General features: G+C 40.6%; 1 protein-coding gene across 7 annotated transcripts in view; it reads left to right on the forward strand.

Moving 5' to 3' along the window:
* Positions 1–724: 724 nt before the first annotated feature.
* Positions 725–23,108, forward strand: part of FANCI (FA complementation group I) — an 86,519-nt gene continuing 64,135 nt past the window's right edge. For 3 of the 7 annotated variants that reach the window (XM_059056581.2, XM_059056582.2, XM_067029879.1), the window contains exons 1-3: positions 725–813; positions 3,599–3,701; positions 11,344–11,416. In XM_059056581.2, the coding sequence (XP_058912564.1) occupies positions 3,618–3,701; positions 11,344–11,416 (157 nt within the window). In that variant the 5' untranslated portion in view covers positions 725–813; positions 3,599–3,617. The remainder of the gene's footprint in view (positions 814–3,598; positions 3,702–11,343; positions 11,417–23,108) is intronic. The other 4 variants (XM_067029878.1, XM_067029881.1, XM_067029880.1 and 1 more) reach the window with 3 other exon arrangements.

Below are 23,108 nucleotides of genomic sequence, written 5' to 3' on the forward strand. Positions count from 1 at the left end.
ACCTTACTGAGGACTATAGCCCAGGAGACAGCCTCTGAGATAACTTTGAGGACCTGCTCTGAAGAGTTAAGGGAGGAGCCAGGATATGTATGAGTTTTCGGGGGTTTTTTGGGGGGTGGGGGGGGGAGATCCATGTAATCAAAGATCAAGATTACTGATCACAAAAAACAGATATTTCAAGTTAATGACTTAAAGTGCTTTCCTATGTATGGGAAGATGCAAGAATCTGGGTTCACTGAAACTTTTCCTTAGATATGCATCTTAACTATCCAAGGATCCCTTACATCCAAAGCATAGAATGTCTGTTTTTCTCCATCCTGAGCTCCCCCTCAGTCACACTGAGGCCAACGACTGCGGTTGCTACAGACTTGATCCCTACAGAAATGGAATGGCAGGCAACACTTTTTTCCTTTACAGGAGTTACTGACACTTCCACTGGCACAAAGGAGTAGGACACCTTCCTCCGCCTTCCAGGCACTTCCAATGCGAAGACCTCTACAGCCATCCCTAGATTCATCCCCTCTCTCACTGACCCTTTCCCCAATAGTACACAAGAAGGCCTTAACTGGTCAAGGCACCATGGTGGCCACACCCAGGCCACACTGCCCTGGCTCACTCTGCGGTTCCGAATCCCCCCGATGAGTGGGATATTCCGTCCCAGGAGTTCCCCCCTCCCTTCTGCCTTAATGGTACGCCCCATGCGCGTGCTCCCGGGCGGCGGAAGTGAGCTGCGGGAGGCGGGACCTGCTGCTCCCGGTAACGGAAGTGCGGCCGCGTTGGGTTGAGCGGACTTTTTGGAAGCTTGAGGAGGAGGTGAGGCTGAGGTGACCGTCCGGAGTGGCTTCGCGCGTTGCAGGGGCGGTGGGATTCAGCCCCGGGGAGATAGCGGGTCTGGGAGGACAGGAGGACCCCACTTCCATTGTGACGTTCTGGCGTTTTCCTTGGCGTGGAAGCGTCGATGTGCCCCTCCGTCTCCCTCCGCGTCGGTTGGCTCTCCCTGCTCCCCGGGCGTGCTGCACTCTCTGCCCTCTTGTTAAATTCTTCCTCTTCGTCAGCGTTTAGCTCCTACGTCTGAGAAATTTCTCTAAACTTGTTTCGCCTTTGTAGCTCGGTCACAGCGCACATCACCAGCTGCCTCATTTTATAGTTTCTCTGTGTTTACTTCTTGCTCTCTGAGGAGCCCCGGCGCAAGACCCGCGGCGTTTCACTTCTGTGGTGCGTCACTAACCTCAGGGCCTCTTGAGAAAGAATCTGAAGCCACCTATGTGTTACTTATCTCTGGTTTTAGGAAGAATTTAGCAAATGTACTTGCTGATATAGAAAGAGTTCAGCATCTTCCCCTTAGGGCTGGACGTCTCTTTTAGTCGGTATGCCTTGTTTGCATCCTCTACTGCCACCCAGCCCCTAACAGAGGGTAGCAGGTAAAAAAGCATGGGATTTGGGATTTGGAGCTGGACAGATTTGGATTTCAGTTCTGCTTCTACCCTTACTAGCCTTCTATCTTTGGGGATTTGGGGAAATTCCTTAATCTCTCTGAATCCCAAAAGATCCTTATCTAAATTGGGAGTAATAACACAAACCTCATAGGGTTGGTGTGAGGATCAAATTAATGAGTGTAAAATGCTGGGCCCAGGGTCTTGCCCATTGTAGGGGTTCAGTCATTCATTTGTTCAACAGATATTTATTGGGCACCTTTTATGAGGTAGATACTGTGCTAAGTACTGGAGGTTCAGTGATAAACAAAACCAGACAGGTCCCCCTGCACTCCTGGAGTTTGTAGTGGAGTGGGAGGTGTAGCTCTTAATCTAATAATTATAAGTGTAATGTTAAAAGTGTGGTGATGGTGAGAGAGATTACAGTTGCCTTGAAAGGATGTAAAGGGGAGTGTTTAATCTAGACTGAGCTTCTAAGGAGGTGTGGATTGAGCTGAGATCTGAAGAATTTGTAGGAATTAACAATAAAAGATTGGCAAGCAGCAGATGAAAGGAGGGGTATTTGTATAAGTTCCAGACAGAAAATCATGTGTAAGGGTCTGTGGCGAGAAGAACTTGGGGGTTTGAAGGACTGAAAACAGTTCAGTGTGCCTGGAGAATAGAGTGAGGGAGGGACGTTAGCATGAACCAGACCTTTTTATCCTGAATTCAGGATTTTGGACTGATACGAGAGTAATGGAAAGCCATTTTAAGTTGAGGATGGAGATTGAGGGAGGATAAGTCACATAATCTGGTTTGTGTTTCAAAAACATTATTTTAGCTTTTGTGTGGGGGACAAGTTAGGAAACTATGCAGTAGTTCAGGTGAGAGATGATGGTGGCTTTAGAGTAATGTGGAGGTAGTGGATCTCAGAGAGAAGTAGACTTGAGAGATGTTTAGGGGGTTAACATCATCAGGACTTGGTAGTGGATGTGGAGGATAAAGGTGAAGTGGTTAAGAATGTTGTCCAGGTTTTTGGTTTCAGCAGCTGAGTGGATGATGGTACAATTTATGGAGATTGGAAACAGGCAGAAATGCAGGAGGAGGAGCCGGTCTTCTTTCCATCAGTCTGCATTTCCCCCTACCCATAATACTCCATAGCTACACACTAACTCCTATCTGTCTAATGTGCTTCCATTTCACCCTTTCCTTTCTACTCCGCAGAGTCACCACCCTAAGACAGGCCTTTGTCACTACCACTAAAATAGCTCCCAGTAGCCTCTTAGCCTCTGTTCTTCCTCCTTTCTGCCTCCCTACTTTGATCTGCACATTGATGCCAGATTCAGTTTCCACAAACACTGTTTCAATCTTGTCAGATTATCTTTTACTCCAGAGATTTTTGTTGCTATTTATTATTTACAGAATAAAATCTGAATTCCTTAACTTGGCTTTTAAGAGCTTGCACAGTTTAGTCCCACCCTTTCTTTCTAGCCTTCCTACTCAGTACTCCCCTACTTGAACTCTCTACTACTCATTTTCCCCAAATAAATTTTTCAGATTCTCTTATGAATGCCTTTGTTCATGATACTCTCCTTCCCAATAATGTATACTATGTGGTTATCTTGACTGTCTAAATTTAATCTTTAAGTTCCAGTTTAAGCTTTCCTCTGCTGGGAATCCTTCTTGATGTTTGAGCACACATTTATTTCTTAGCCTTGTTAACTTCTCATTTGTTTTTACACCATTTAATTGGTATAAATGCATTTACAGTGCTGTTGATTTATTCATTTATCAAGTGTTACTTTATTATATGTTATAATATTCTTGTGTATGTGTCAATAATAATTTATTATATATTTGCTATACTGTTAAATGTTAGCTTTGTTCTGGGCAGCAAACTGGGTAGATGCTTAAAAAAATGATAAAAATGTGACCTGGAATTAGGAAACCACTTGATTAGACTACAGCTTTCTAATAAGGAAATTCCAGGGAGTTCTCAAGATTATTTTGGTTTGGATAAGAATCACCTACTCATACTAGTTGGTAGTCCTTAGCCTGTTGAGTACCCACTGTATGTATTCTATAATATGTATGAAATACTCAGTTAACAGGTAGAGAAGGGAAAAAAAAATCAAACTTGTTTACTTCTGGAAGTTTCATCCAGCTCTGACATTTTCCCTTTCCAGTTCCTTGATATGTGCAACAATGGACCAGAAAATTTTATCTCTAGCAGCAGAAAAAACAGCAGACAGACTGCAAAAATTTCTTCAGACCCTGAAAGAAGATGATGTGAGTATTAGGAAGGATGTTCTGCCAAAAGCAAATGTCAAGCATGATAACATTCAAGGGACATGTTAGAAAAATTAATTCTGCCACTTCATCTATCCCCCACTCTCCTTAGGAGACAAGGATTTATTTGATAACAACTCATAGATACAAAGAAATGGGAGAGAGGAAGAGATATGGACAACTTAAGGGCATTTGTGTACATTTATACAACTGTATTTATTTGTTTGTTTATTGATTGATTGCTGCAATGTGCGTCATGCAGGATCTTAGTTCCCTGACCAGGGATCAAACCGATGTCCCCTGAAGTGGATGCGTGAAGTCTTAACTGCTGGACCACCAGGGAAATCCCTACAACTGTATAATATTTAAATGACATATATGCAACCGTATAAGCAAATTAGTACACTTTTTAGTTCTTAGAACAATCCTATTTGAAAGCAATATCCAGACTGTAGTTATTGATGTGAGACACTAGCTTTGCCTGTTGATGCTTCACTTCTGTTTTTCCCTAAAGAAGATAAGTTCATAAGTAGTAAGATATTTTGAAATTATTAGTAAAAGCGAAAGCCAACCAATTTACATTGTGTCTTCACTATAAGTATATGATTATAAAATGGGACAATAATTACCTTCTATGTTAGGCTTTCTTTGTAATCTTTCTCTCCTGATATACTTCTCCTTATTCCATTATAAATGATCTCAGCTTATTCAGATCCCTATGTGGAAAATAATCCCTCCTTAAAATTAACCTTAAACATTAGTATATATGTATAGACAAATTAAGACTTTGAGTATTATTTTTAAAAATTTCTTTAATGTTATATCTATTTTATTTATTTGTGGCTGCATTGAGTCTTTATTGCTGCGTTTGGGCTTTCTCTAGTTGTGGTGAGCAGGGGCTACTCTTTGTTGTGGTGCACAGGCTTCTCATTGCAGTGACTTCTCTTGTTGCGGAGCACGGGCTTTAGGCGCGTGGGCTCAGTAGCTGTGGCTCATGGCCTCTAGAGCACAGGCTCAGTAGTTGTGGCGCATGGATTTAGTTGCTCCACAGCATGTGGGATCTTCCCAGACCAGGGGTCAAACCCGTGTCCCCTGCATTGGCAGGCGGATTCTTAACCACCGCGCCACCAGGGAAGCCCCGAGTGTTATGTTTTTAAGGAACTTTTTATGTGCTAGCTTTTGTGGTCATTGAAGCTAGGTGCATCTTAATCTTTGTTATCTTATGCTAACTGGGAATTGATACAGGGATGTGCTTTGATTTTTGTTTTCTTTGAAATTATCCAGAAATTGCTTTTTGTGGCACTTTTTAAGACAGCCTTTGCATGAGTTGAGAGTTGAATCATCCTATAGACAGTTTAAAATTTGGTTGAAACCTGCTTTCTATTTATTTATTTACTTAGAATTTATATTTTACCTGCTTCCAAAAGGAATTTGAGGAGGCTTTAACATTACACTATTAAAAAAGTAAAAAATAAGAACTAGAGCAAAACCCATGATAGATGCTATGAATTACTTCTCTGATTCATGCTTATCACAAAAAGAATTCCTATCTTGGTTTTTGTGAGGATGAAATGAGATACTGTATGCATCTAACATCTAATAGACCCTCAATAGGCATCCAGTAGACGCTGAATAAATATTAGAAACGGTCCTTCAGCTCTTCCTGTTTTAAGTTCCTTTGCCAACATGAATACAGTCCTCTGAACATTTCTGTTTTGTTAACATTACGTTTAAAAATTTTGTACCTCAAATTGAACACAGGGCTCCACATGTGTTCTACCACTAGAGTAGAGGGGCACTAATATTTCCCTAATTCTTCCATTAATGCAGAGTCAACTTTTTTGGCAGCAATATCGTATTATTGTCTCATTGCTCTTACAAGCAGCTAAAAACCCTAAGTCATTTTTGCATATGGGTTAAATTTCCTTCATCTCTGAACTTCTATAGTTAGTTCTTAGAACCCACATTAAAATTTTTACTTTAAATCTGTTACTTATCTTTTTAGATTAATTTGATTTCACTCCATCAAGATCTTCTTGTTGTATCCTGATTCTGTTGACCATTGTATTAATCATTTTATATCCTCTATAAATTTGATAACACATTCCAGCAATATATGCTTTCAGTCCATTTGATAAAAATGTCCATAGAAGATGTGCTTAAGAGTAAAAAAATTATAAAACACATAAGCAAGTCCATGACAAGGAAGACTGACATATCCAGCTGTGGGAAAATTTACATTCAAAGATTTAGAATAGAGGAATCTAAAAGGGACTGCTAGAATAAAAGTGGAAGTTAATAAAGTAGAGAGCAGGAGATCAAATTAATACATAAAAATCCTGGTTCTTTGAAAAAATAGACAAAACTATTAACTAATCAAGAAAACAATGGAGTAAGCACAGATATACTAAATAAGCAATGACAGGGAGGAAATAACTATTCATATAGAGAAAAATCTCAAAAAATACTAAGAGACTACTCTGTATATATCTACTACAAATAAATTTGAAAATGTAGATGCAATGGATAATTTCTTAGGAACATACAGTTTAATTAAATTGACCCAATTTGAGATGGAAAGCTTAACCAGATCAATTTCTATAAAAGAAAAAAAGAGTTATCAAGCAATTACTTGACACAAAAATATCAGGCCCAGAAGTTTCATAGGAAACGTCTACCATATCTTTAGAGATCAGAGGTAAGAGATAGTCTTGATGCCACATAAATTGTTTTAGAGCATATATAATACATAAGGAAAAATGTGCATATATAAGGAAAACTTCCAAATGCTATTTATAAAGTATAACATTGATACCCCAAACCTGATAAAGACAGCTTGAAAGGGCTTCCGTTGGTCAAATTTGAACATTGAAATAATCAAGTTCAGTTATGAATTACAAACCACTGAAAAATATAGAAATTTGTGAGTCCATATTGATAATAAATGATGAGAAGGGCTCCTGCTTACCACAGAGTTAGAAAATCATCATTTGGCAGACATCATGATAAAGATTGGATCAGGCAGGAAGCATCAGTGTATGCTAAATCCAGGAAGAATTTTTTAACTCTTTATTTTGAACTGATTTTAGACTTACAGAAAAGTTGTAAAAATAATAGAGTTTCCATCTATCCCTCTTCCAAATGTTAGTATCATACATAATAACTTTAGTAAAAATTTAAGAACCAGGAAATTAACATTGGTACAATGCCATTAGTGAAAGTAAAGACCCTATTTGAACTCTACCTAGTAGTTTTTTTACTGATGTCCTTTTTTTATGTTCCAGAATCCCACTCAGGATCCTACACTGCACTTAATTGTTAGTTTTCCTTGATTTTCTGCAATCTGCAACCATTCCTTAGTCTTTCTTTGTCTCTTATGATCTTGATAACCCCTGAAGAGTACTAATCCGTTACTTTGCTGAATGTCTGGTGTGTGTCATGATTGGACTCAGGACATACATCCTTGGCAGAAGGACCACAGAAATGGTGCCATGCCCTTTTCACTGTGTGTCATATCATTGAGCTCATGATGTGAGTGTCATTTCTGGGGATACTGACTTTTGAGAACCTGATACCAGAGATTGCTGCTGGGCATTTTCATTATATGAGGGGAAAATTAGATGAGGAGCTAGATGCCTGCATGGTCTTAAAGTTTCTTCCTACGAACTGCATACTGGTTGCAAAGGGAGGGGAAAGAAGGAATCACAGAGTGGGAAAATCAGGCAACATATTTGGGTGATCAGACTCATACTACCAGTGAGTGATAGATGGATATCACATACCTGCATGTGTGATACTCCAAGAAGGACACAGTATCACCTGTGTCCTGGCCAAGAATGCCTAAACTCAATCTAATCATGAGGAAACATCAGCACAAAATGAGGAATGTTCTTTTTTAAAAAACAATCTGTATTTGGACTGTGCCATTAACTTGGTAGTTCCAGTCTGTCAATTAAAAGAAAAAATTTTAAGCCTTCCAAAATAACAAGGATAGGGCTTCCCTGGTGGTGCAGTCGTTGAAAGTCCACCTGCTGATGCAGGGGACGCGGGTTCGGGACGCGGGTTCGTGCCCCGGTCCAGGAGGATCCCACATGCCGTGGAGCGGCTGGACCCGTGAGCCATGGCCGCTGAGCCTGCGCGTCCGGAGCCTGTGCTCCGCAATGGGAGGGGCCACAGCGGTGAGAGGCCCACGTACCGCAAAAAAAAACCAAATTAACAAGGATACTTAATCTTACTTGGTTTACTTCTGCATTTTAAAATGCAGTATAAAGCATAACTGAATAAGGTCAAAAAAATAAAACCAAAGATCATGTAAGTAGGGGGAGTAGAGGACAGAGGGAGTGGAAGAGAACTAAATTTTGTTGAGTACCTGTTGTGTGCTAGGCCCTGTGCAAGGTCCTCTACCTGTCATCTAATTTAATCCTCATAACAGTCCTTTGAGGTAGGGAATAGACACCCATAACAGAGATTAAGTAACTTGAGGTTATAAAGCTAATAAATGGCAAAGCGAGGATTCATACCCAGCTCATCTGATTCTGGGTCCCATTTTTCTCTCCTATGCCACATTGCCTTCTGTTGAAACTGAATTTTTTTGAGAAGAGTTGGGGTTTCTCAGTCTTGGCACTGTGTGTATTTTGGACTGGATAATTCTTTGTTGAGGGATGTCTTCCTGTGTATTGTAGGTTGTTTAACAGCATCCCTGGCCTGTACCCATTAGGTGACAGCACCCTTCCAGTTATGACAACTAAAAATGTCTCCAGACATTGCCCTGTGTACCCTACCGGGGGTGGGGTGCAGATCACCCCTGGTTGAGAACCACTGCTCTAATGATTATGTCAAAGGCTGTTGGAGGTTCCAGGCAGAGCAATCAGGTACTTCCTTGTTATGTATTTAAGAAGGTAGAGATGGACTCCAGTTGGAAAGACCAGGCACGTGTAGAAGAGATCAAATTCACTGTTTTATTAGTTTTGGCCTCTGTGACAGCCCTTTGGATATTACCACCTCACCTTCTCCATTGTTTTTGCTGGCTCCTGCTTTTTTAATCGCTGAATGTTGGTGTCTCTTTTCTCTTTACATTTTCTCCCTGGATGATCTTACATGTTATCACTGAGCTCCACTTTGGCATATTCAGTTATTGATTTGACATCTCCACTTGGATATCTTAAGAGTAACAGTTCTGAGCGCCACATCAAATCTGCTGAATCAAAAACTGCAGGTGGAGTTCTCTGTTTTAACAGTCTGTTTTAACAAGCCCTCTGGATGCTTTAGATGCTTACTTAATCCGAAATTTTCACCATGTCTGTAAATGGTGCTACCATTTACCCAGTTAGTTGCTTAAGCCAGAAATTTGAGTCCTCCTTGATTTCTTCTTTTGCTTCATCACCACACCCATTTCACGTCTAAAGCATGAGGAAGTCTGTCTTAGTCCATTCAGGCTCCTATAACAAAATACGGTAGACTGGGTGACTTACAACAACAAACATTTATTTCTCATAGTTCTGGAGACTGGAAGTCCTAGATGATGGTGCCGGTGTGGTCGAGTGAGGGCTCTCTTCTGGGTTGCAGACCACATTATACCCTCATGTGGTAGAAGCAGCCTGGGGGCTCCATGGGATCTCTTATAAGAGCACTAATCCCATTCATGGGAGTTCCACCCTCATACCTAATCACCTCCCAAAGGCCCCACCTCCAAATACCATAACACCTGGGTATGAGGATTCTAACACCTGAATTTTGGGGGGACAAACATTCAGACCATAGCGAAGTGCTACTGATCAAGCTCTCAAATATATCTTCAGTCTACGGATCTTCCCCAAATTTTGATGGGGTTACATCCCAATAAACCCATTTTAAGTTGAAAATATTCTAAGTCGGAAATGCATTTAATACACCTAACCTACCAAACATCCTAGCTTAGCCTAGCCTTACCTTAAACATGCCAAGAATGCTTACATTAGCCTACAGTTGGGCAAAATCATCTAACACAAAGCCCATTTTCTAATAAAGTGTTGAATATCTCATGTAATTTATTGAATACTGTAGTGAAAGTGAAAAACAGAATGGTTGCGTGGGTACAGAATGATGTATTGGTTGTTTATCCTTGTGATCCTGCAGCTGATTGCTAGCCCAGGAAAAGATAAAAATTTGAAATACAGTATCTACTGAATGCCTATCACTTTCTCCCCATTGTAAAGTTGAAAAATCATAAGTTGAACTTTTATAAGTTCAGGGCCATCTGTACTTTTCTGCATCTTACAAAGTACTACAAACTGAGTACCTTAAACAATAGAAAGTTATTTTTAAAGTTCTAGGAACTAGAAGTCCAGGATCATGGTGTTGGCATTGTTGGTTCCTGCTGAGGGCTGTGATCATCTGTTCCTTGCCTCTTGCCTAGCTTCTGGTGGTTTGCTGACAATCTTTAGCATTCCTTGCCTTGTGTCACCCATGGTCTCTGCCGTCACTTTCACATGGCATTCTCGCTGTGTATGTGTCTCTGTCCCAACGTCCCCTTTTTCTAAGGACGTTAGTCATACTGGATTAGGGCCTACCCATATGACCTCAGCTTAACTAATTACACCTACAAAGATCCTATCTCCAAATAAGATGACATTCTGAGATGCTGGGGGTTAGAGCTTAAACATGATTTTTGGAGGGGGACACAGTTCAGCTTAGGACATCTCCCCTGCTATTACCTTGCTGTAGGCCACTGTCATCTCTCATTTGATCACTGATAACAGTCTCCTAACAGATGTCCCTATTTCACTCTTAAACCCTCCCACAACCTATTTTCTACAAAAGGAATAAGACTGATTTTAAAAAAAAAACTATCATATCACTCTCCTCTTTTCTCGTTAGTTACTTCTGTTGCACTTAGAGAAAATCTAAGCTTCCTATCATGGCCTACAAGATTCTTATTATCTGGTTCTTGCCCATCTCTCCAAATTCATCTTGTGCCACTCTTTTCTTACTACTCTTCAGCCAAATTGGTCTTTTTTTTTTTTTTTTTCAGGCCATCCAATATGCCAAACTCTTTGCTCCCACAGGGCCTTTGCACATAACAATACCTTTATCTGAAATGTTCTTCTTTCCTCCCTTTGCATAACTAGCTTTTTCTCATCCTCCAGGTCTCTATAGAAATGTCACCTACCTCAGAGAAGCTTTCTCCCTGACTGCTCTAGCTAAAGTTGCTTCCCTTTCCTCAATTATTGTCTTAGTCTTTTGTTTCTTTTACAAATTTTTTTTCTGATTTTTTTTTCTTGTCATCCTTTTCCCTCCTGCTCTACTGTAAACTGAGTCAGATTATCATGTTCATCCTTGTGTCCCTAATGCCTAGGAAGAAGAACATGTTCAAAGAGTATTCGCTGAATGAATGTGTATCCCCAAGAACATAGCTTGATACCTAGTGCTGATTAAATACTTAATAAACGTTTGTGGAATGAATGTATGAACAAATTTCAGTCTTGACAGCCCAGCATCATGTTAAGATCTACCCTGCTATATGTAAATAAATATGTTATTTGTGATACCTGGAGTCTCTGAAGGATATGAACTTGACAGATGTGTGTTTTTCATACCAGGAGTTCAGGTCATTCAGGTAGGGAAATTGTTGCCAGGGACTTGTAGTTTTTTCTTTTCTTTGCAGCTGGCTAATCTCCTTAAGAATCAGGCAGTGAAAGGAAAAGCTGCTGGAGCACTCCTGAGAGCCATCTTCAAAGGTAATAATAATGCCACTTCTATCTTTCTGGATTCATTGGTATGTTTGTTTAGTTTGGGCGCATATTGCTACTTTTCATACTCTTTGAAGCCCCACTGAGACTTTTCTGTTTTGGGGATTTTACAGAATCAACTAAAGCAGCAGTCTCTGGTCTTGTGGACTTAAATAACTTTGCTAAAGGGGGTTGAAGTGGCTAGTTGAGATTGTATTGCTGGTTTTGGAGCCTGTAAGGGATGCACATCATAAAATCCGCTTTGATTTATTTGTGCTTTTAAAATTGTGGAGAAGAGGACTTCCCTGGCGGTCCAGTGGTTAAGACTCTGTGCTTCCACTGCAGGGGGCATGGGTTCTATCCCTGGTCAGGGAAGTTCTGCATGCCCTGCAGCAACCAAAAAAAAAATTGTGGAGAAGAGAGCAGCAATGTTTAATAGTTAATCTGTGCTTAACAGAAGAGGCTGGGGTGCTCTGAGTTTTAATGAAATGGAGTATCTTAGGTGACTTATGTAGAGATTCTTAATTCCCAGTGGGACATATTTTTATTCCATATCTTGAACAAGGGCCAGTTCTACATTGTTGCTGGTTGTGACTCATAGTTGTTTTGTAAATTGTAGTAGAATAAAATTCTATAAGCAAAAATTAAAAGTCGCTTTATACTCTTAGCAGGTTATTTTAACTTGGTTTATTTTTCTTACCCCTTGGAGTAAATTGTGTCTCTCCTTGCAAGGGTTCAAACACACATCTTCCTATGCATGAAAAAAATTTTTTTAATTGGTTAAAAATTGGAAACTTGCTAAATGACTGTTTTGTAGAAATATCAGAGAAAGGGAAATAATGAAAGATCAAAAGCAGCTGTCTATACATGCTAAGTGACAGTAATAAGAATAAGTGAAAGAAATAAGAGTAATTTCTTTCTTGGGTAGACAAACCTGGAACAGATTATCATGGCTCCCACTTCTGTAAATAACCTTATTTTTACCTTATTTAAAAACATAGATTTGGAAATCCTAGTTTAAAAGTAGCGTGAATTACCAAGTGTATATGGAAACTACCTCAACCATTTTAATCTGTTAAATCAATGGTGTAAACAAATAGTTAGCTAATGATGACATTTTAGAAAATTGAGATATAATCCACATACTAAAAAATTCACCCTTTTAAAGTGTACTTTTTTTTTTTTTTTTTTTTTTTGTGGTACACGGGCCTCTCACTGTTGTAGCCTCTCCCCCGTTGCGGGAGCACAGGCACCGGGCGCACAGGCTCAGCGGCCATGGGTCACAGGCCCAGCCGCTCCGCATCATGTGGGATCCTCCTGGACCGGGGCATGAACCTGTGTCCCCTGCATCGGCAGGCGGATTCTCAACCACTGCGCCACTAGGGAAGCCCTAAAGTGTACATTTTTTGTTGAGATATAATTGACATCATACAATTCACCACTTAAAATAGTGCATTTCAGTGGCTTTTAGTATATTCACAGAGTTGCACACCTATCACCACAATTTTCAAGTATTTTTATTACCCCTAAAAGAAACTTTGCATCCCTTAGCTGTTGCTTCCCTAAACTTCGGATCCACGCCAGCCCTAAGAAACCATCTACTTCCTGTCTATAGGTGTGCCTATTCTGGTTATTTCATATAAGTGGAGTCATACAATATGTGGTCCTTTGTGACTGGCTTTCACTTACCATAAGGTTACTAAGATTCATCCATGTTGTAGCCTGTATCAGTATTTCATTCCTTTTTATTGGTGAATAATATTCCATTATATGAATATATCATACTTGTCCATTCATGAGTTGGTGGACAATTAGGTTGTCTACACTTTTTAGCAATTATGAATACTGCTACAAGTTTTTGTGTAGACATATTTTCATTTCTCTTTAGTAAATAAGAGTAGAATTGCTGGTTCATTTGGTAACTCCATGTTTAACTGTTTGGGGACTGCCAAACTGTTTTCCAAAGCTGCTACATCATTTTACATTCCTACCAGTACTGAAATAAGGATGCCCATTTCCCACATCCTCTGTCAACAGTTGTTATTGTCTTTTTCATTCTAGCCATTCTAGTGAGTGTGAAGTGGTGTCTCACTGTGGGTTTGATATTCATTTCCCTGATGGCTAATGATGTTGCATATCTTTTCTTGTGCTTACTGGCCATTTGTATATCTTCTTTGGAGAAATGTCGATTCAAATCCTTTGACCTTTTAAAAATTGGGTTGTCTTTTTATTACTGAGTTCTAATATTTCTTTAAATATTCTGGATACAAGTCCCTTATTAGATATATGATTCACAAAATTTTTCTCCCATTCTGGTTGTCTTTGCACTTTTTTTTTTTTTTTGGTGGTACGCGGGCCTCTCACTGTTGTGGCCTCTCCCGTTGCGGAGCACAGGCTCCAGACAAGCTGGCTCAGCGGCCATGGCTCACGGGCCCAGCCGCTCCGCAGCATGTGGGATCTTCCTGGACCAGGGCACGAACCTGTGTCCCCTGCATCAGCAGGCAGACTCTCAACCACTGCGCCACCAGGGAAGCCCTCTTTGCACTTTTTTGATGGTATCCTTTGATGCACAAAATTTAAATTTTGATGCCTACTTAATTTTTTTGAAGCTTGCACTTTTAGTTTTATATCTAAGAAGTCATTGCTTAATCCAAAGTCACAAAGATTTATACCTGTATTTTCTTTTCAAAGTTTTATAGCTTTAGCTTTTAAATTTAATTTTTGTTCCATTTTGAGTTAATTTTTGTATATGGTGTGAGGTAGGAGTCCAGCTTCATCTTTTCCCCATTTTCAGTAGCACCCTTATTGAAAATCAATTGCCCGTAAATGAATGTGACGGTTTGTTTTTGGACTCACAGTTGTATTCCCTTGATCTATGTGTCTCTCCTTATGTCAGTACTGCACTGTCCTGATTAGAATAGCTTTGTAGTAAGCTTTAAAATTGGGAAGTGTGAGTCCTCTTTTTTTTTTTTTTTTTTTTTTTTTAGGATTAGTTTGGATATTCTGGGTTCCTTGAGTTTCCATATGACAAGATTAGCTTGTCAATTTCTGCAAAAATGGAAGCTGGGGTTTTGGTAGTGATTGTGTTGTATCTGTATATGAATTTGAAAAGTATTGCTATTTTAATATGTCTTCCATTAATGAACATGGAATATCTTTCCATTTACTTAGGTCCTCTTTCATTTCTTTCGACAGTATTTTGTACTTTTCAGAGTACAAGTCTTGCACTACTTTTATTAATTTATTCCTGAGTATTTTATTCTTTTTGGTGTGATTGTAAATGGGATTGTTTTCCTTTTTTTTTTTCTTTTTTTTCTTTTTTTTTTTTTAGAGAGAGAGGGAGATAATGAGGAGAGAGAGGGAGATAATGAGGAGAGAGAGGGAGATAATGAGAGAGAGAAATTATGAGGAGAGAGAGAGATTATGAGGAGAGAGAGAAATAATGAGGAGAGAGAGAGATTATGAGGAGAGAGAGAGAGATAATGAGGAGAGAGATAAAGAGGAGAGAGAGAGATTATGAGGAAAGAGAGAGACTATGAGGAGAGAGAGAGATTATGAGGAGAGAGGGATTATGAGGAGAGAGAGATTATGAGGAGAGAGAGATTGTGAGGAGAGAGAGATTGTGAGGAGAGAGAGAGATTATGAAGAGAGAGAGAGATAATGAGGAGAGAGAGGGAGATAATGAGAGAGAGAAATTATGAGGAGAGAGAGAGATTATGAGGAGAGAGAGAAATAATGAGGAGAGAGAGAGATTATGAGGAGAGAGAGAGATAATGAGGAGAGAGATAAAGAGGAGAGAGAGAGATCATGAGGAGAGAGAGAGATTATGAGGAGAGAGAGAGTTTATGAAGAGAGAGATTATGAGGAGAGAGAGTTTATGAGGAGAGAGAGATTATGAGGAGAGAGAGATTATGAGGAGAGAGAGAGAGTTTATGAGGAGAGAGAGATTATGAGGAGAGAGATTATGAGGAGAGAGAGAGATTATGAGGAGAGAGAGAGAGATTATGAGGAGAGAGAGAGAGATTATGAGGAGAGAGAGAGATTATGAGGAGAGAGAGAAATTATGAGGAGAGAGATTATGAGGAGAAAGAGAGAGATTATGAGGAGAGAGACAGATTATGAGGAGAGAGAGGGAGATAATGAGGAGAGAGAGAGAGATTATGAGGAGAGAGACAGATTATGAGGAGAGAGAGGGAGATAATGAGGAGAGAGAGAGAGATTATGAGGAGAGAGAGAGAGATTATGAGGAGAGAGAGAGAGATTATGAGGAGAGAGAGAGAGATTGTGAGGAGAGTGAGAGAAATTATGAGGGGAGAGAGAGAAATTATGAGGAGAGAGATTATGAGGAGAGAGAGACTATGAGGAGAGAGATAATGAGGAGAGAGAGAGAAATTATGAGCAGAGAGAGAGATAATGAGGAGAGAGAGAAATAATGAGGAGAGAGATAAAGAGGAGAGAGAGAGATTATGAGGAGAGAGAGAGATTATGAGGAGAGAGAGAGTTTATGAGGAGAGAGAGAGATTATGAAGAGAGAGAGAGATTATGAGGAGAGAGAGAGATTATGAAGAGAGAGAGATGAGGAGAGAGAGAGATTATGAGGAGAGAGAGAGAAATTATGAGGAGAGAGAGAGATTATGAGGAAAGAGAGGGAGACAATGAGGAGAGAGAGAGAAATTATGAGGAGAGAGAGAGATTATGAGGAGAGAGAGAGAGATTATGAGGAGAGAGAGAGATTATGAGGAGAGAGAGAGAAATTATGAGGAGAGAGAGATTATGAGGAGAGAGATTATGAGGAGAAAGAGAGAGATTATGAGGAGAGAGACAGATTATGAGGAGAGAGAGGGAGATAATGAGGAGAGAGAGAGAGATTATGAGGAGAGAGAGAGATTGTGAGGAGAGTGAGAGAAATTATGAGGGGAGAGAGAGAGATTATGAGGCGAGAGATTATGAGGAGAGAGAGACTATGAGGAGAGAGATAATGAGGAGAGAGAGAGAAATTATGAGCAGAGAGAGAAATAATGAGGAGAGAGAGAAATAATGAGGAGAGAGATAATGAGGAGAGAGATAAAGAGGAGAGAGAGATTATGAGGAGAGAGAGATTATGAGGAGAGAGAGAGAGTTTATGAGGAGAGAGAGAGATTATGAGGAGAGAGAGGGAGATAATGAGGAGAGAGAGAGATTATGAGGAGAGAGAGATTATGAGGAGAGAGAGAGATTTTGAGGAGAGAGAGATTATGAGGAGAGAGAGAGACTGTGAGGAGAGAGAGAGATTATGAGGAGAGAGAGATTATGAGGAGAGAGAGATTATGAGGAGAGAGAGATTGTGAGGAGAGAGATTATGAGGAGAGAGATTATGAGGAGAGAGAGAGATTATGAGGAGAGAGAGAGAGAAATTATGAGGAGAGAGAGAGATGAGGAGAGAGAGGGAGACAATGAGGAGAGAGAGAGAAATTATGAGGAGAGAGAGAGATTATGAGGAGAGAGAGGGAGACAATGAGGAGAGAGAGATTATGAGGGGAGAGAGAGATTTTGAGGAGAGAGAGAGATTATGAGGAGAGAGAGAGATTATGAGGAGAGAGAGAGAGATTGTGAGGAGAGTGAGAGATTATGAGGGGAGAGAGAGAGATTATGAGGGGAGAGAGAGAGATTATGAGGAAAGAGAGAGACTATGAGGAGAGAGAGAGATTATGAGGAGAGAGGGATTATGAGGAGAGAGAGATTGTGAGGAGAGAGAGATTGTGAGGAGAGAGAGATTATGAAGAGAGAGAGAGATTATGAGGAGAGAGAGATTATGAGGAGAGAGAGATTATGAGGAGAGAGAGAGATTATGAGGAGAGAGAGAGAAATTATGAGGAGAGAGAGATTATGAGGAGAGAGAGAGATTATGAGGAGAGAGAGATTATGAGGAGAGAGAGAGATTATGAGGAGAGAGAGAGAGATTATGAGGAGAGAGAGAGAAATTATGAGGAGAGAGAGAGATTATGAGGAGAGAGAGAGATTATGAGGAGAGAGAGAGAGATTATGAGGAGAGAGAGAGAGATTATGAGGAGAGAGAGAGAGATTGTGAGGAGAGTGAGGGAAATTATGAGGGGAGAGAGAGATTATGAGGAGAGACTATGAGGAGAGAGATAATGAGGAGAGAGAGAGAAATTATGAGCAGAGAGAGAGATAATGAGGAGAGAGAGAAATAATGAGGAGAGAGATAAAGAGGAGAGAGAGAGATTATGAGGAGAGAGAGAGATTATGAGGAGAGAGAGAGAGTTTATGAGGAGAGAGAGATTATGAAGAGAGAGAGATTATGAGGAGAGAGAGAGAAATTATGAGGAGAGAGAGAGATTATGAGGAGAGAGAGGGAGACAATGAGGAGAGAGAGAGAAATTATGAGGAGAGAGAGAGATTATGAGGAGAGAGAGAGAGATTATGAGGAGAGAGAGAGAGAGATAATGAGGAGAGAGATAAAGAGGAGAGAGAGAGATCATGAGGAGAGAGAGATCATGAGGAGAGAGAGAGTTTATGAGGAGAGAGATTATGAGGAGAGAGAGTTTATGAGGAGAGAGAGATTATGAGGAGAGAGAGATTATGAGGAGAGAGAGAGAGTTTATGAGGAGAGAGAGATTATGAGGAGAGAGATTATGAGGAGAGAGAGAGATTATGAGGAGAGAGAGAGATTATGAGGAGAGAGAGAGAGATTATGAGGAGAGAGAGAGATTATGAGGAGAGAGAGATTATGAGGAGAGAGAGTGTTTATGAGGAGAAAGAGAGATTTTGAGGAGAGAGATTATGAGGAGAGAGAGATTATGAGGAGAGAGAGATTATGAGGAGAAAGAGAGATTTTGAGGAGAGAGATTATGAGGAGAGAGAGATTATGAGGAGAGAGAGATTTTGAGGAGAGAGAGAGATTATGAGTAGAGAGAGATTATGAGGAGAGAGAGAGAGATTTTGAGGAGAGAGAGAGATTATGAGGAGAGAGAGAAATTATGAGGAGAGAGAGAGAGATGAGGAGAGAGGGATTATGAGGAGAGAGATTGTGAGGAGAGAGAGATTGTGAGGAGAGAGAGATTGTGAGGAGAGAGAGATTATGAAGAGAGAGAGAGATTATGAGGAGAGAGAGATTATGAGGAGAGAGAGAGAAATTATGAGGAGAGAGAGAGATTATGAGGAGAGAGAGGGAGACAATGAGGAGAGAGAGAGAAATTATGAGGAGAGAGAGAGATGAGGAGAGAGAGAGATTATGAGGAGAGAGAGAAATTATGAGGAGAGAGAGAGATTATGAGGAGAGAGATTATGAGGAGAAAGAGAGATTATGAAGAGAGAGACAGATTATGAGGAGAGAGAGGGAGATAATGAGGAGAGAGAGAGATTATGAGGAGAGAGAGAGTTTATGAGGAGAGAGAGAGATTATGAGGAGAGAGAGGGAGATAATGAGGAGAGGGAGAGATTATGAGGAGAGAGAGATTATGAGTAGAGAGAGATTATGAGGAGAGAGAGAGAGATTTTGAGGAGAGAGAGATTATGAGGAGAGAGAGAGACTATGAGGAGAGAGAGAGAGATTATGAGGAGAGAGGGATTATGAGGAGAGAGATTATGAGGAGAGAGAGATTGTGAGGAGAGAGATTATGAAGAGAGAGAGAGATTATGAGGAGAGAGAGAGATTATGAGGAGAGAGAGAGAGAAATTATGAGGAGAGAGAGAGATTATGAGGAGAGAGAGGGAGACAATGAGGAGAGAGAGAAATTATGAGGAGAGAGAGAGATTATGAGGAGAGAGAGGGAGACAATGAGGAGAGAGAGAGAAATTATGAGGAGAGAGAGATTATGAGGGGAGAGAGAGATTATGAGGAGAGAGATTATGAGGAGAGAGAGAGAGATTATGAGGAGAGAGAGAGATTATGAGGAGAGAGAGAGATTATGAGGAGAGTGAGAGAGATTATGAGGAGAGAGGGATTATGAGGAGAGAGAGAGATTATGAGGAGAGAGAGAAATTGAGGAGAGAGAGAGATTATGAGGGGAGAGAGTGAGACAATGAGGAGAGAGAGAGAAATTATGAGGAGAGAGAGAGATTATGAGGAGAGAGAGATTATGAGGGGAGAGAGATTATGAGGAGAGAGAGAGATTATGAGGAGAGAGAGAGAAATTATGAGGAGAGAGATTATGAGGAGAGAGAGGGAGACAATGAGGAGAGAGAGAGAAATTATGAGGAGAGAGAGAGATTATGAGGAGAGAGAGATTATGAGGAGAGAGAGAGAGATTATGAGGAGAGAGAGAAATTATGAGGAGAGAGATTATGAGGAGAGAGAGAGATTATGAGGAGAGAGAGATTATGAGGAGAGAGAGAGATTATGAGGAGAGAGAGAGAGATTGTGAGGAGAGTGAGAGAGATTATGAGGGGAGAGAGACATTATGAGGAGAGAGGTTATGAGGAGAGACTATGAGGAGAGATAATGAGGAGAGAGAAATTATGAGGAGAGAGAGATTATGAGGAGAGAGAGAGATTATGAGGAGAGAGAGAGAGATTATGAGGAGAGAGAGAGATTATGAGGAGAGAGATAATGAGGAGAGAGATAATGAGGAGAGAGAGAGATTATGAGGAGAGAGAGAGATTATGAGGAGAGAGAGAGAGTTTATGAGGAGAGAGAGAGATTATGAGGAGAGAGAGATTATGAGGAGAGAGAGATTATGAGGAGAGAAAGAGAGTTTATGAGGAGAGAGAGAGATTATGAGGAGAGAGAGATTATGAGGAGAGAGAGATTATGAGGAGAGAGAGAGAGTTTATGAGGAGAAAGAGAGATTTTGAGCAGAGAGATTATGAGGAGAGAGAGATTATGAGGAGAGAGAGATTTTGAGGAGAGAGAGAGATTATGAGTAGAGAGAGATTATGAGGAGAGAGAGAGAGATTTTGAGGAGAGAGAGATTATGAGGAGAGAGAGAAATTATGAGGAGAGAGAGAGAGATGAGGAGAGAGGGATTATGAGGAGAGAGATTATGAGGAGAGAGATTGTGAGGAGAGAGAGATTATGAAGAGAGAGAGAGATTATGAGGAGAGAGAGATTATGAGGAGAGAGAGAGAAATTATGAGGAGAGAGAGAGATTATGAGGAGAGAGAGGGAGACAATGAGGAGAGAGAGAGAAATTATGAGGAGAGAGAGAGATGAGGAGAGAGAAATTATGAGGAGAGAGAGAGATTATGAGGAGAGAGATTATGAGGAGAAAGAGAGATTATGAGGAGAGAGACAGATTATGAGGAGAGAGAGGGAGATAATGAGGAGAGAGAGAGATTATGAGGAGAGTGAGAGAGATTATGAGGGGAGAGAGAGAGATTATGAGGAGAGAGATTATGAGGAGAGAGAGACTGAGGAGAGAGAGAGAAATTATGAGGAGAGAGATAATGAGGATAGAGAGATTATGAGGAGAGAGATAATGAGGAGAGATAAAGAGGAGAGAGAGAGAGATTATGAGGAGAGAGAGAGATTATGAGGAGAGAGAGAGTTTATGAGGAGAGAGAGAGATTATGAGGAGAGAGAGGGAGATAATGAGGAGAGGGAGAGATTATGAGGAGAGAGAGATTATGAGTAGAGAGAGATTATGAGGAGAGAGATTATGAGGAGAGAGAGAGAGATTATGAGGAGAGAGAGAGATTATGAGGAGAGAGAGATTATGAGGAGAGTGAGAGAGATTATGAGGAGAGAGGGATTATGAGGAGAGAGAGAGATTATGAGGAGAGAGAGAAATTGAGGAGAGAGAGAGATTATGAGGGGAGAGAGTGAGACAATGAGGAGAGAGAGAAATTATGAGGAGAGAGAGAGATTATGAGGAGAGAGAGATTATGAGGGGAGAGAGATTATGAGGAGAGAGAGAGATTATGAGGAGAGAGAGAGAAATTATGAGGAGAGAGATTATGAGGAGAGAGAGGGAGACAATGAGGAGAGAGAGAGAAATTATGAGGAGAGAGAGAGATTATGAGGAGAGAGAGATTATGAGGAGAGAGAGAAATTATGAGGAGAGAGATTATGAGGAGAGAGAGAGATTATGAGGAGAGAGAGATTATGAGGAGAGAGAGAGATTATGAGGAGAGAGAGAGAGATTGTGAGGAGAGTGAGAGAGATTATGAGGGGAGAGAGACATTATGAGGAGAGAGGTTATGAGGAGAGACTATGAGGAGAGATAATGAGGAGAGAGAAATTATGAGGAGAGAGAGATTATGAGGAGAGAGAGAGATTATGAGGAGAGAGAGAGAGATTATGAGGAGAGAGAGAGATTATGAGGAGAGAGATAATGAGGAGAGAGATAATGAGGAGAGAGAGAGATTATGAGGAGAGAGAGAGATTATGAGGAGAGAGAGAGAGTTTATGAGGAGAGAGAGAGATTATGAGGAGAGAGAGATTATGAGGAGAGAGAGATTATGAGGAGAGAAAGAGAGTTTATGAGGAGAGAGAGAGATTATGAGGAGAGAGAGATTATGAGGAGAGAGAGATTATGAGGAGAGAGAGAGAGTTTATGAGGAGAAAGAGAGATTTTGAGCAGAGAGATTATGAGGAGAGAGAGATTATGAGGAGAGAGAGATTTTGAGGAGAGAGAGAGATTATGAGTAGAGAGAGATTATGAGGAGAGAGAGAGAGATTTTGAGGAGAGAGAGAGATTATGAGGAGAGAGAGAAATTATGAGGAGAGAGAGAGAGATGAGGAGAGAGGGATTATGAGGAGAGAGATTATGAGGAGAGAGATTGTGAGGAGAGAGAGATTATGAAGAGAGAGAGAGATTATGAGGAGAGAGAGATTATGAGGAGAGAGAGAGAAATTATGAGGAGAGAGAGAGATTATGAGGAGAGAGAGGGAGACAATGAGGAGAGAGAGAGAAATTATGAGGAGAGAGAGAGATGAGGAGAGAGAAATTATGAGGAGAGAGAGAGATTATGAGGAGAGAGATTATGAGGAGAAAGAGAGATTATGAGGAGAGAGACAGATTATGAGGAGAGAGAGGGAGATAATGAGGAGAGAGAGAGATTATGAGGAGAGTGAGAGAGATTATGAGGGGAGAGAGAGAGATTATGAGGAGAGAGATTATGAGGAGAGAGAGACTGAGGAGAGAGAGAGAAATTATGAGGAGAGAGATAATGAGGATAGAGAGATTATGAGGAGAGAGATAATGAGGAGAGATAAAGAGGAGAGAGAGAGAGATTATGAGGAGAGAGAGAGATTATGAGGAGAGAGAGAGTTTATGAGGAGAGAGAGAGATTATGAGGAGAGAGAGGGAGATAATGAGGAGAGGGAGAGATTATGAGGAGAGAGAGATTATGAGTAGAGAGAGATTATGAGGAGAGAGAGAGATTTTGAGGAGAGAGAGATTATGAGGAGAGAGAGAGACTATGAGGAGAGAGAGAGATTATGAGGAGAGAGGGATTATGAGGAGAGAGATTATGAGGAGAGAGAGATTGTGAGGAGAGAGATTATGAAGAGAGAGAGATTATGAGGAGAGAGAGAGATTATGAGGAGAGAGAGAGAGAAATTATGAGGAGAGAGAGAGATTATGAGGAGAGAGAGGGAGACAATGAGGAGAGAGAGAAATTATGAGGAGAGAGAGAGATTATGAGGAGAGAGAGGGAGACAATGAGGAGAGAGAGAGAAATTATGAGGAGAGAGAGATTATGAGGGGAGAGAGAAATTATGAGGAGAGAGATTATGAGGAGAGAGAGAGAGATTATGAGG

The sequence above is a fragment of the Kogia breviceps genome, chromosome 3 (assembly GCF_026419965.1).
Source record: "Kogia breviceps isolate mKogBre1 chromosome 3, mKogBre1 haplotype 1, whole genome shotgun sequence".
NCBI lineage: Eukaryota > Metazoa > Chordata > Mammalia > Artiodactyla > Physeteridae > Kogia > Kogia breviceps.